This window comes from Cryptomeria japonica, chromosome 4 (genome assembly GCF_030272615.1).
Source record: "Cryptomeria japonica chromosome 4, Sugi_1.0, whole genome shotgun sequence".
NCBI classification, from domain to species: Eukaryota; Viridiplantae; Streptophyta; class Pinopsida; order Cupressales; family Cupressaceae; genus Cryptomeria; species Cryptomeria japonica.
In genome coordinates, this window is record NC_081408.1 from 449067705 (window position 1) to 449082689 (window position 14985).

General features: G+C 34.6%; 1 protein-coding gene across 1 annotated transcript in view; it reads left to right on the forward strand.

Moving 5' to 3' along the window:
• The first annotated feature begins 472 nt into the window (after window positions 1-472).
• Window positions 473-14985, forward strand: part of LOC131033731 (5'-adenylylsulfate reductase-like 5) — a 63108-nt gene continuing 48595 nt past the window's right edge. The window contains exon 1 of the mRNA XM_057965001.2: window positions 473-1182. Within this exon, the coding sequence (XP_057820984.2) occupies window positions 997-1182 (186 nt within the window). The 5' untranslated portion in view covers window positions 473-996. The remainder of the gene's footprint in view (window positions 1183-14985) is intronic.

Below are 14985 nucleotides of genomic sequence, written 5' to 3' on the forward strand. Positions count from 1 at the left end.
TGAATTAGGTCTTGTTAGTGGTTTTATAATCTTAATTTAACCCTAATCCTAATTTTTCACCCAAAACACATCTAGTAAGAAAAATGTTTGACTTGAGTCTATATAAACATTTGAATTTAAATTTTTAGGGATCAATTTTGTAGTTACAATTTTGAATTAGGTTCAAATATATGACCATTGAGTTAACTCAAGTTAAGAAATGAGTGGATTGTAATTGGATAAAGATTCTTAGAATGTGTGAACTCAGAGCCAATTTAGAATCATCTTATTTACCAGCTTCTACGTAGAAACAAGCTACTTATATGCTAATCATTGCATATGAAAAAACAGATCAAAATAAATCCAATATGAAAGGAAAACAATGTGAAATATATAAAGATTATCCATAAATAAAAATATTGAATTTTTAAAATTATAGATTGAATTCCAAACTGCACATTTATATAACTTGAGGAGAAGGAATTTGCAGAACCGGAAATAGGTAAAAAAAGACAAAGAAATAGCACCGTCGGTATTTGGGAGGGGAAAACTGTATTTTAAAAAAATCGAGCAGGTTTTACCATTTATATACAGCGTACGATCCACTAATATCTGCTTTTATACCTTTTCAAACGTCAACTTTGTATGGCGTAGGAGTTAGTTTTAGAATAAATTGAACAGAAAAAAAGTCAAGAGAGCCTAAGATTGATGCCATGGAAGTAGTGGAATGCCTTCGCGGAAATTAAATCTGAGCATTTAACAGCAACAGGTATAAGATATTTATATTTTTAGCACCCAAAATCCAAGGAGCAAGAATCGGCCTTGTATCCTGGGGTTAGCACAGACATTCAACAAACTTCCCCAAAACAGAGTAACTGCATAATCCATTACAGAAGTTTACTGCCACCTATGGGCGACGGCTCTGTTATGGAGCACAAGTCGCGGGATCGAATCTGACTGCTGCTTGGTCTCCCTCGTCTTCAGGGTTATTAGCGTTCGCTGTATCTTTAAGACATTATGGCTGCTACCGTGAGGTTTATTCTGGCCCTTAGTCTCGGCCTCAGCCTGGGCCTGCTTTCGGCTGACGGTAAGGATACTGACAGTTGTCGGTGCCCTTCACTCTCGGAAGTTACGTTCGCTTCGTTGGAGGAAGATATGTGCGCGCTTACTCCTCCTCTGCTCAACCCTCCTAGGGTTATACAGGTATGGATGTCTTAATTTTTAGGAAAAATTGTGCATGTTTATTTTAGTTTTTCAACGTTTCTGGTTCACTCTACATGTTCTTTATTTTCTTGACAATCTCTGCCTTGGTCTGTTGGTGCACAACGCACTTAGCTTGACAAATGTATAGCGTTATACTCAATTTCAACATTGAAATAATAGAACCTGGGACTCCATTTTACCATCTTTCATTGAATTTGAACCTGGGACTCCATTTTTGTCACGCCTTCTTGGATTTGAATCTGGAACTCTCTATCTGATGGTTTTACCACTTGAGTTCAACCTTCTTTTGTAAGTAGGGACCTGTCCTTTCGCAAAATTTACTTAGTTGCCATGACCAAAGATATTTCTTGGTTCAGTTCATGCTTATGCCCAGCCTTATCTCTTGGGAATATGCTGCACCTATTGATCTGGATGCAGTATGTGACTCCATTTCAATTTCAACATCTTAATATGTCCCCTATGATTTGAATCCGGGCTTCTTTATTAGATCCCTAATTCTTTTATCACTCGAGCTTATACCATTCCATAGTTATTTGTAACATTCCCGACAAGATTGATAATCTAAGTTGTTTTTTCTAACACTACCTGTTTAAAACAGTTTTAGAAATTTATTGTTTTTTCTTCATATTAGGCTATAAGTATGTCAGCGGTGGATGGCTCTTATTAATTAAACATTGTTCTCTTCAATCAATTTTTCAAACGTTTTCAACAATATCGATTACCTAGGTCCTTTTTTCCAACATTACCACCCTTTTTCAAATTCTTCGTTTAAGTCCTCTTTCTGGGTTCAATCTAGGTTTACAGGTTTACAGATATTCCCTTCTAGTTTTAGATCTGTATTATAGGATTTCTTAATTAGAATGTTCCATTTATGAGACAACTTGCTATTTTTTTAATTACAGGATTTATTATCAGGTCTGTTGCATTTACGAGGGACAGTTTGCTGATTTTTCTTTATTTAGAATTTTATTAGGAATGTATTATTTACGAGAGACATTTTTTTTTTAAAACAAAGAAGTGCATCCTTCTATTACAGCTAACAATATCCTTTTAGAACTTTATTAATTTTTTTAAAGGAAGTATTCGGTTTCTATTTTGAGTCCTCCCAAATTCAAACTGCAGAAATAAGTTCTGCTTTACACTATTCAAGGATTGATATACAAAGTATAAGTCTTTTGACAGTTTCTGTATAGTGATATCATGCACAATTAAACAGTAACAATCTGTTAAGCAAGTATATAAATAAGCATTTATGTAATCTTTTGGATTTTCAATATAGGGCACTATCCCCATACTTGATACCACTTACCCAAAAAAAAAAAAAAGTATATAAATAAGCAAGTATATAAATCTTGATAAGAGATATAGATTATAGTTCCATGGAGTTTTAGAATGGGGGGATGGGGGACAGGTTTTGGGGACAGTGGAGGGACGCCAATGCAAATATAAAAAAGCTACAAGAAATAACAATTGAAACATTAAACTACTTAATGGTAAACACAATGCTTGAACGATGAAAATGCCAAATATCAATAAGGTCTATGTGAGTTGAAAATTGTTATTTCAGATTTAATTTTGCTTTTTGGAGCAATTTCCAGCACGTGATCATTGCAAAATTCAATAAAATCAGACATTGAGGCTTCCAAATTTATGTTTGAATCTGATCTGATAATTTGAAGTGACCTAGGGTTTGTACTAGCCATTAAATTTTATCAAAATTTGGTTCAGATCTGGCTTATGAAGTGTTTGAAGGTTTGCTCAAGTATTTTCCATCATTATTTTCAATTTTTAGTTCGTTGTTTCAAGAAAAAACAGAAAATACAAAAAATGTATAAAAGTACAAAAAAATTTAAAGGAGACCTTTTAGTGGTATTAGAGCCTTGATCTTGTTAGCTGGCAGGGTTGAAAGTTAACATTTGAGGGCAGATCTACAATTGACATATGAGTGAAAGGGAACTGAGTGGAGAGAACATGGATTGACAACCTAAGTTCTTACTAAAGGAGGAAGACATAGATCCTATATAAAATTTTAAGAACCTGCTTTGAAGCAGTTTACTATCAGCTATAAAGCTCTAGATTCATTTAGAAAAACACGACAAGAAGATCCTATTTGAAGGGAATAATTAGAGGGTGAATGTGAAAGAGATGAGTGCAAGCTTGTTGCCTTTTTGAACATGACAAAAAGATATTCAAAAAGGCCTGATATTTATAAATCTTATGTTACCTGCAAAGAATTCTTGGAAATATTCGAAGAAAATGGAAGCGAAAAAAGGAAGGAGTGGATGAAGAAAGAATCAAAACCACAAGAGGCTAGGGAAGGGATCGGGAAGGAAAACAATCATCAGAGCCACAATACATCATTGAGCAAGAATAAAAGGTACCCAACATACAGGTTTAAAGTAAAAATTCTCTGGCAGTAAGAGATTTATTGACTTTTAATGATCATATATGTCAGCAAAATATTGATGAATTCAAGGAGGAAAGGCGTTAATTGTTAGATGTGGAGAGCCTAAGATGGAGGAAGTCGCACCAATTCTTGCACTATACATTGAACTTCCAAATGGTGAACCATTCATTGATCTTCAAAGTAGCATTATGGATGGACATGCATCTTAAGAAATTCTTTGGAGTCACAGTGATAGAAGTGTTGAGGGTATCTTCACAATTCTTATTTTGGCAAAAGAGGATGAGCTTCTTACTAACAGCTTAAGGTATGGAAATGATAATCATATTTCAGATTTGTTGCTTGCTCCTATGTGACTACAAAATCTTGTCATGATGGAAAGCATGCTAACAAGGGTAATAGAGTAAGGTTATATGGACTCTTTGAGTTCAAGTTTGTTTTTGCATATGGGCATTGGGGACCGAGGTGCAGTAATACTGCATACCAAAATGACTGAAATCACTAATCAGTGAAAAATGAGGATCCGTTGGGGGTTGGGTGTTGGAATTTTGTCATATCTCATACCGTCAGAAATTTTAAACAATAGCTCAACAAGCTGATCGCCAATTGTTGAGGAGTTAGTGCATTTCAAGGGTTGGGGTCAGAGGTTCGCCTTAACCTCAACAAACTTAACAGTTAGTCGGAAGAGCTGATTGCAATAGCTCATCCGGGGTCGGGGGTAACCCTTACCTCATACAACTTAAGCTTTAAGCCAAGAAGCTGAAGCTTGATAACCAATAGAGAACTCAATAGGCACTTGTTGGGGGTTGGGGGCTGGGGGCTAGGGATTCCCTTTACATCTTTCCTCATAAACTTAGGCAACTTGGTGAGGTCACATCTTTCAGCTTGATGGACAAAATATACACTATTGGAAAGGTCTCCAAGAGATCTAATTTCAGTTCCTTGAAATGAATGCCTTCAGCTAACCATTTAAAGGGACTGAACAGTTTCAATGCCAAATTCCACTCTGAAGTCCTCAAGAAGTGCATTTTACTAAAAAATAGAAAATACCGAAAAAATTGGATTTTGATATTTTCCATCTCAGTTCGTTCGAGAACCTCTTGACAGCACCGGATCAGATTCTTAACAAAATTCATCTTTTTGATCTTTGACATTAAGTACAACATTAATGTCAACCCTAATTATCCATACACCATGCTCCTTTGATAACAATGACAATATTTTTAACTATAGAGACAATATTAACTTTTGACATCAATGACAATATTTCCAACACCAGTTTGTAGCTATTTTTCCTTAAATGTTTGCCCTTGATATCTAGACAATTTATGGGTCTTTGTCCTTAAATCTCTTAGTTTTTCCTTGCAGGCTTTGTTTCCTCTTTGGCTGTAATATTTATTTGCAAGTGACATAATATTGTCTTCCAATTAATTAATCCTTTCTCCTTGCTTGGCCTCCTTTAAATAGAACTTTCCCCCAATAGATGCACCTCTTAAAATGTCTCTTTGATTGGAAACAAACTTCAAATATTTTTTTATATAATATCAATTGCATTGTTTCCTATGTTGAGGGGCTGCCTTAATTAAGTAAACCGCATCAGTTTATTTCCAACAGTCAGTGCTAAATGCTGCCATGATAATTTTATTAGGATTTACTAACACCTAAAATCTGCCGTTGCCCATCATTCATTAAAATTATTCAAATGTCACTCGTTAATTTTTATAATTGAGCACTCCCAAGACCCGTGGGAATGTTATAATGGCCATCAAATTTAATTTTTAAGGAGGGGGCATTACATCGGTGTGAAGTCTTTAATATGTTGACCACCTTTATGCTAATTTTCATTGTCTTTGTTCAACCTTCTGGCTGGTACCTCAGGTTGATTGCTTAATTTTAGATATGTATACATAAATAAATATCCTAATAATCAATTTACTTACATTGAATAGCAAGTCTCTGTTATTAACTTATCTCTTTCTGCAATTAAGTGTTAGTTTAATGTCTTGGGGCCCACAAAGTTTTGACAAGATAAAATATTGGAATCATTATGAAATTGATTATTTGTCCAAGGGGTTGAGCTTAATTGGTTAAAACATTGGGTTCTCATTGTGGAGACCAAAGTTCAATTCTCCATAGGGACATCTAAAGTGGAATTCTAAGTTGTGACTCTTGGTCTTCCATAGGAAGTGGTTTCTAAATAAAAGTGGATTTCTATGTAGTGACTCGTGGTCTTCCGTTGGTGATTTCTAATGTGTTTGCTCATAAAGAGCTTGTATTGATCTAATGTTGATGCTCGTATGAGCAAGATATTTGTAATTGATATTCAATTCAAAAAAAAAAAAGGTGATGATTTCTTTTTACCATTTTGATTCTGTTATTACATTTTCTTACCAATCTTGATTTGATTTCTTTTTTTTTGTCTCATGGCTTTTTAGTAATAAGGCTACACATTTTTTTTGTTATTTTGTTTGCTTGGTTTTAATTTGCAAGCAATGCTATACAGGTGATGTTACCATGTGGTGCAAAGAGTGACTGTACTGAATATTTGCTCAGGATTTTATATGGTTTTTGTTAGATACAACAATGAAAATAATAACTGAACATGTGCCAAATGGAGAGAGCATATACTGAGATAACAGACTGATCTGCTCATTCTATGAGATTATTAATGTGTCAGTGTCATTGCACCGTGGAAGAACACAGACCATGCCTGGAGTGCCATCTTTACAAACGTCTGGTTTTACCTGGTTGTGTTAGTTGAAGTTCTTTGGACTAAGTGGACTTCAAATTGAATCATGTCTTGTCTCTGGCAAAAGCTGCTTGATCAAGAATCATTTTATGTGGTTAGGGTTATCATTGAGCAATGGTAGTTGTTAACTTGTTACAATTAGTAGTGGTACCAGAATCTGACGGATCAATAGCTGTTGAGAACAATCCTCTTAAGATTGTTCTCTTTTCTGACGCAGTTATGGATGGAGGGTCCAATTAAGGACACTGTCCAACCATACAACCAATACAACAAACACTGCACAGTGGGAGTAAATTCACACAAAAATAACTGGAACAATGATATTATTGATTTATAGTCAGAATTATGTTCACAACCTTGCTGCAAAGGCTTCCAACAAATTGAGGCCTCAGTGTTCATGGGAACAGTCAGTGTGCAAACTTAATTACAATCTTCTGAGTAGATGTAGAATATGATGCTCTTCAATCTGCTACCAACCTCTTTTTACTTAATGGCTCCCCTCCAGTGTAGAGTGAATGTTGCTTCTATAGTGTGCAACAAATATAATATTACGCACTCACCAACAGGGTGGCACAATGCTGAATGCATGATGAAACACATAGGACCCTTCTGGGATGAATGCAGTAAGATATACACATTAGAATTCAATGCAGTCCTAATCATGAACCTGCTTGGAATCAATACACTTGTATGTATCTTCCAGTGTTGATGTGAAGTTAAATTGTTTGCCTCATGGTTCAATTGGGTCTTCTTTAATGACATGACATGATGAAATGTGATCTAATGAAGTTGTGATAGCAATTTGGAAGCTTTGAAATCAAAATGTGGTGTTGAACAATAGGATTATTATTTGAAACTTTGATATGTTGAAATGATGATTGCAATAAGAATATGCATCTGTGGTATGGATTGTCTTCTGAGGTAAGCTATGATGATTGGAATTTTATTTGAAAATATGCATAACAAAATAAACAGAAAATAAAGTATTTTTGGGCGATGTAAGAATGCTCTTGCATTGGACACTTTTGGTTAGTGAAAAGTAAGTCCCTTACTTTGGGATGGTTAGAAGAAAACCAAAACAGTTCACCTCAGTTAAAGATATCCACATTGAGTCTTCAATTGACCTTCCTTTACATTTTGCAAAATATTCTTCACAGTTATTTTGTCCAATAATTTCTCAATTTCTTTTGTTTATCATTTCGGCATTCGTTTCTTCCTTTTCTTCTCTGCCTTGTCTTCTTCCAACTCCTCCTCATGATACTCATACAAATCTAAAATGTAAAATATTGATGATATACCCATACACTTCATATGTGTATCTAGAGTCAAACTTCTTAATGATCTTGCAAGGACCAAACTACCTTATCTTCAACTCATTATATATGTGTTCTGTGTTGAAATTTCTCATTTCTTAGATATACTATCACCTCATCTGACTTTGCATTCATTAGTCTTCTTTTTGTGTCAGACCTCACCTTATACTTAAAAGTCATTTTCTAATCGTTTTCATATCTCACGTGATGCCTTCATATGATCTGTTAATTCGTTTGCTTCAACACTTCTTTTTACTTCATTTTTGATGTCACTCAACTCTAATACATTCCATTGATTATTTCCATACGTTATCTCAAATATATTCTTCATCTACTCTTGTTTATTGAATAATTGTAAGCAAACTCAATTTTTACTAAATTCATATCCCAATCACCTATTTTATCTCTTGTTAATCATTTGAATAAGTTACCTAGACTTCTATTGACCATTTCTGTTTGTTCATTTTTCTGTGAGTGATAGTGAAAAACATTGTGAGAACTTGTGCACTGAAACCGGTGGTAAGTAACTCGCCCAAAAACTTTGTCACTGGTTTTTACAAAAACTCTGATTTTTTGATGAAAATGTGTAAAAAATGTGCATTTTTTTTCTTCAAAATCTGCCACAAACTTGCCGAAATCTATATAAATCCTAATTAATGCCAAACATTAAATTTTTTTAAGTGATTTCAATTGCTTTTTTTGGGTTGTGATCTACAAACTGTGGTGGAATGTGACTAGAAGCACGACTAAGGTATGGCGGCACATGACCTGAAGTGGAATAACGGAGGTTTTTTTTTGCCTTCCACCTGCATGACATATCCCATGCTTATTATTTAATCCAATGGATTTGTTTTGCATCCTGTTGTTTCATTTCACTATTTGGTTTAGGCTCGAAATTTCCAAACCATCTGATTTTACTGAAACACCAGGTTATAACATTTAAATTTTGACTACCACAAAAAGCCTGCTGTACATAACAGGTTATTGAGACAAGAATACTTTAGTCGTATTAGAAATAGAGACAGTTTACTCCAAAAGTTTTAGGGAAAAACTATTTGAAAAAAGGCATATATATTATATGTCAAAGAGAATAATAAGTGTAGGAGCACTGATCCATTGCGGGCTTCACAGAAGAAATACAAATTATGTTCACCAAGGAGAATAATAATAACACATACAAACAGAGGTAAAATATCTTTCTTCCATATGCTGTTTTGATGCAATTGCTAGAGGGTTAAACGACTCTTTCAAGAGTTTTGAATAAAAAATAATAATTTACTATTTTAGAACCATGAATCTGTAATGAACACAATAAACATAAGATGATTGTAATATAAACAAAACACGTTTCAGATCTATGATCAAATATCCACGCAGAAATAGGTGTGATTGCAATTGTTTATGGACCCTAATCCAGCTACATTTGAAAAAAGTAATTTCATTGCTTCTTGATGGAAAAGTATGGATATAACTTAGAAGCTAATCACCAAATTCTTAGTTTAACCCTAGATCCAAACTCCATTGGAGGTAAGGAACCCTGCACAAGAATCAAACATTTTACATGACAATGAAAGATGAAACTTCAAACTGTAAAAAGAAATCAAACATGCTACATGAAATTGAAAGTTGAAATTTCAAAAAGCAATTAAACATGTCAGGGAAAAAATAAGTAAATCTTTAATGCAACAGTTTTTATTTTTTATTTTTCAAGTTTAGGTTGCAGCACTGCTAACTAGAGTATTACTAATTTTTGATGTTGTCTCCTTTTTGCTAGTTTTCATTTTTATTTTTCTAAAAGAATATGGCTTCCAAAAATAGAAGAATCGGTGGAAAACCAAGAGATCCTTGTTGGAAACATGGCACACCAGGTTTTGTACCTATCACATCAAGACTATGACCGATGGCATAAATCGACTCAAATATCACTTTGCAATTGATACCTTGCCGAGATGTTACACAATGTACAAAAGCTAGTCTAGAGTTTGAGGAGGAGGTGAAAACACTCCTTACAACATATGAGCAAAGGAAAGTAGAGAAAATGAGAAGAATAGAGGCAATGATAGCGCCAATCCCAAATTTCCATTCTAGAGGGTCATAAGGAGATATGGGGGCTCTTTTTTTGTCGGGCCACACAAAAAGGATTAGGAAGTGTGGGCAGCCATGGTTGTAGCTTTTTTTGTTTTGTGTAACACTCTTGGTGTGCAAGCTTCATTGGAAGGTATTGCATGGAATAGAGAATTGCAGCATGAGGCAAAGTTGGCATGTACAAGATTTTGGTACTCAATAATAATTCGTTCAATATTGCTTCTAGTACATATTCAAAATAACTGGTCAATGCATTGACTGTGGCAGATAGGGGGTTCAAGGTTTCAAAGTCATCATGAGTTGAGTGGGCCATTATTGTAGGATGAGGTGCAAAACACATGATGACTAGTAAAAGAACAAAAGAGAAATTGGGAAAAGAAAAGTTGCATCGTTTTATTTGATGGGTGGATGGATGGTAGAAATTGGACACTTGTCAACTTTTTAGTGGCTTCAAGGGGACAACTATTATTTAAATATTAGTTGATGCCTCCAATGAAATAAAGAATGCAAACTTTGTGCAACATGTTGGATGATGTAGTGATGGAGGTGGGAGTAAAAATGCCATTCAACTAATGACCACCAATTCAACTACATATGTGGTAGTAGTAAATTTCTAGAGGCAAGGCACCTAACATTATTTTAGGGCCTTTATGTTGACCAAAGTCTTGACCTACTCCTTGAAGATGTAAGGAAACTAAGTTGGGTGAAGAATATGGTTGAAGAGGCAAGGAATATCACAAAGTACATCTACAACCACACACGAGTTCTAAATTTTATGAGAGCACATTGATGTAAGCATCTTGTGCGATTTGGAGTCACACACTTTGCAGAGTATATTAGCTACAATGCCCAACCTTAAGTGCATGTTTGTGAGCGAAAGTGGTTGGATAGTCCTTTTGTAGGAAGGCTAAAACAGAGAAGGTTGTGAAAACCATTTTTGATGATAGATTTACCAAATTCATGGAGGAGATCATCAATGCAAGTTTTCAAATTTTGATTTCTATTTTTTTTTCTAATATTACAATTTACTGATTTTGTTAAATTTTGATATTTAGGTTTTAGAATTGCTGGTTAGTGTTCTACGATTGATGGATGGGACTCAAAACCCCATGGGGTCCCTATATGAGGCCATGATAAGGCCAAAGATGTGATTCAACATTTGTATGGGTTAAAGGAGACCAGATATCAGCGAATCCATATGATGCATAATTGATTAGAGGTGGAACCAACAACAAATCCAACATATTCATATTGCTGCCTACTATTTGAACCCCAATTTTATTTCTCCTCTTCTTTCAAAGCAAATGCAGAGGTTCTTCTTGGCCTCAACACATGCAATGAGAGATTGGTTGATGATGGTAATTTTTGACAGGGAAGATGACAAAGGTGATATCTAGTGCAACAAATCTTACCACAAACCACTGTAATTGGGATGTGGAGCTCAAGGCTGACAAGACACCTCATAGAAGGGATGTATTTTATTAGGGACACGTCCCAAGAGGAAGATATATGTATCAAATAGTAATAGGATGTAAGAGAGTAGATAGAGTATGAGGAATAGTAGGAGAGAATATAGATATATGTAAGGAGAATACAGATGTATGTGTAGACATTTAAGATATGTAAATGGAATGATCAAAATGTAATACTAAGTGCATCAATATATTGAGACTTGTTAATATCTTATGTACTATGTTGTGTATTTATGAGTGATATTGATGTCTTGTTTGATTTCGTATTCTAACTCAACCTTTAATCCCTCTACTATTGAGTTTGAGGTATAAATACAACATATAGAGAATAATTTGGCAATAGAACTCTGATTTGTGATCCTCCATTTTTCTTGCTAACATTGGTTTTGTTGTCGTAACCTTGGTTAGGTATTATAGAAGAAATCATAAACTAAATTTAAAATTTGATTCAAACAAGGATACCAAGAAAATGTATGATTTTTTTTTTATAGATTGCAACACAATCTCTTTGGTGTCAACATTGTTAGATGGGGTTAGGCATTTAGGGGATGGCGAATGGAAAAGGGGGTGATCTCCAAAAGGAATCTTTGAAAAAATGTGACCAATCAAACTAGATGCAAAATAACTACCATGGGGTGAAATAGAGGAGTAATGTAGCACCAAACCATAAACACCCATGGCAAATAGAGATAACAAGAAACTTAGGGAAATTAGAGAGGAGATTGAGTTGACAAGAAAAGTGAACATGGCAAGCCAAAGCAAGGAAGAAAGGAGACAAAAACATAATGTTGAGAGGCAGGAAAGATACCATAGAAGAATGGAGAACATGGAGAAGAGGAATAATGAGTGTGCTGAGGTGGGTGTTGTCGAGCTTGTCGATGTGGGTGTTGCTGGAAAGATAAAAGAAATAGTAACTAAGGAAGGAGAGAAAACTCCTAATCAAATTACTTCCCATTTGGAAAAAGCAAGAAAATCATTAAGAGATATTAAAGGGAGTATAGAGAACTATGGAGTATCAAGGATGGCATTGGTAGAGGGTTGTGGAAGTAGTTAGGCTCTAGCACTACTATATTTCACCAAAAAAATCATTAACAAAACCGGTTCAATCAAATTTAACAATCAAACTAGATAAATTTTTTATGGAATTCTTTAGAACCTCGAGGAAATTGCTATCTATTAATGAAGATCACTTGGAACAAATAGTTGCTAGGAGTGTAAAAATCAAGAAAGGACGAAATAGAAGACGAAAATAAATTAATATTCAATTTGGTTAAAGACTTGTCAACAACAACAAATAACATTTCATTTATAAATAAAAGAGCATCACTACCACATTTCACCAAAACACCATTAACAAAATCAGATCTATCAAATATTACAATAAAATTAGACGAAATTTTTTATGGAATTCCTTAAAACCTTGGAGAAACTGCAATCTATTAATGAGATCACCGAGAACAAATAGTTAAGAAGAGTGTAAGAAAACTAAGAAGAAATAGAAGAATATAAAGTAATATTCAATTAGGGTAAAAACTTGTCAACAATAAAAAATAACTTGTCATTTACAAATAAAAGAATTTCACCAATGATGAAACGCCACTTTGAAGAGGCACACACTTGGAACTAGGACCCATCACCCATGCCATGTAAAACGAGACATTGAGTATCATAAAAAGAAATAAAAGATTCGTAAGAGCAATTTTGAGCATATTGTGACGGAGTATTGGGAAGAAGGTTCTTCAAAATCAAGTTAGCAAGGGATAAAGGCAAAGAAAACATGCCTACGCTATTAGGAAGTCCTAAATAGAAGAAGAAAACAAAACCTCACCACATAGTAAAGAAGGAAGAAGCTAAAGACACTATGGATGCTCCAATTAATCTCCTAGTCTTTGGGAAAGATACCATAGAGGTTGTAGAGCACATATTCATCTTGCAATCCTTCGGTAGAGGAAAGGGATTGATAAAGACCAAACTAAATAATTTGACTTTGTAGGATTCTTGTCAAAGGATGTTCTAGATTGGTATAGGAAAAACCTACCCCAAACATGATAAAGATTGGGATAAAGTCAGGAAAGAATTTTTGATAATTTTTGACACTTCAAAAGTCCCATCCCAAAGTGTTAGTAAAATGATGGACCCAATGGAAAAGAAAGGAGAAATGATAAAAAGAATATAATATAAGATTTAAGGTCTCCCACAAATTGGAGGAACCTCTAACAGAGAAGCAAACAGTTGAATGGTTCATCTCTAGATTAGAGATGAACATTAGGGCAACCTTCGATGGACAAATCGCTGATAGATACTTAGATATGGTAACTTTGGCCCGCCAAATTGAATCCCAACCTTGGAGAAGAATTGACAAAGGAAAAGAAATGATGAATTAGAAAATATTAAATTAGCAATAGAACAATTAACTTTGCTCCTAGAGATGTTGGTTGAGGAGGATAACAATAAGGGTAAACAAAACATTTGGTGTTCATACTGTTCTAAAGAAGGTCACACAAGAAATGACCACCCTAAGGCACGAGGTGAGAAAAGGGTCACTTCATTATGAGAAGACTTTCAAATAGTCTTGTGAAAGATTCAATCAACATTCAATGGATTATGTGGTGAATAGGACGACTACAAAACAAATGATTGCCCCTTAATGAGGTTCCAAATCAGAAATGAATTAAATGAACATAAACCTCGTTGTCCTAAGTACTACAGATATGATAAAGAGATAGACAAGACAATGGGCTATGTCAAGGGACTCGTAGAACATCCCCTCTACACACAAGATTGTGGATATTGACAACCTCCATGGAAGAAAAACTGAAATGTTAACACAATGGAGAATAATCCTCTACATTATCACAATGAGGATAACAAATCCTTTAACAATTATAGATGAAGGGGATGCTTTAGAGGAAACTCTAAGAGGGAGGATGCTAATTTTTATAAGTGCGACAAACCAGACCATTACTCCACTAAATGCTGGTCTGGTAGGGAGAACTGTGCCTTTTGTGGCAACCCAAACTATGATTTCTTCAATTGTGACAATGCGAAACACTATTTCTAGAATGCCCCATTACTATTGAAGAGTGATGAATTACAGGGAACAAATGTGTCTAAACGAGCTAGGGTGATGCAAAAGTACCAAAATATTTAGCACATGGAGCAAGGAGATGTTAGAAACAAGAAAAATGGCAATTAGAGACCTCTATAGAAGAGGAAACCTCCAACGAAGAGTATTAGGAGGGGAAAAAAGTAGCAAAATTAAAGAATAAGAACTTAAATAACAAGAAAAACAAAATTGCTATAGTTACTCGCCAAGGAACCAACACCACAAAGATAAACAAGTCATCACAGACACAAAGGATGATGAGGATGATGATGAAGAAGAGGAATAACATTTCTTCTCCAATAAGCACCAATACGATCAAATCATGGGGAATGCAATAACAATCATAAATCAGCAACAAATGAGGAAAAATGTTTCTTTTTTTAGAGGAAGAAGTCGCTGTGCTAAAACAATTTATTGCTTTAGTACAATAGAATAATCTATTGGAAAACTTACAACAATAATGTAAATATTGGAACAAACAAACAAGTACCTAACCACAAGTTTGAAGAGTAGCAAAAACAAATAGGGAATGGAAGAATAGGCCAATAATGATTGTTGGCCATATTAATCATAAGAAGACTAAGAAGATAATGGTTGATTTGGGTTCAGACATTACTATGATGCCAAAAAGAAGTTGGGAAAAACTAGGGAAA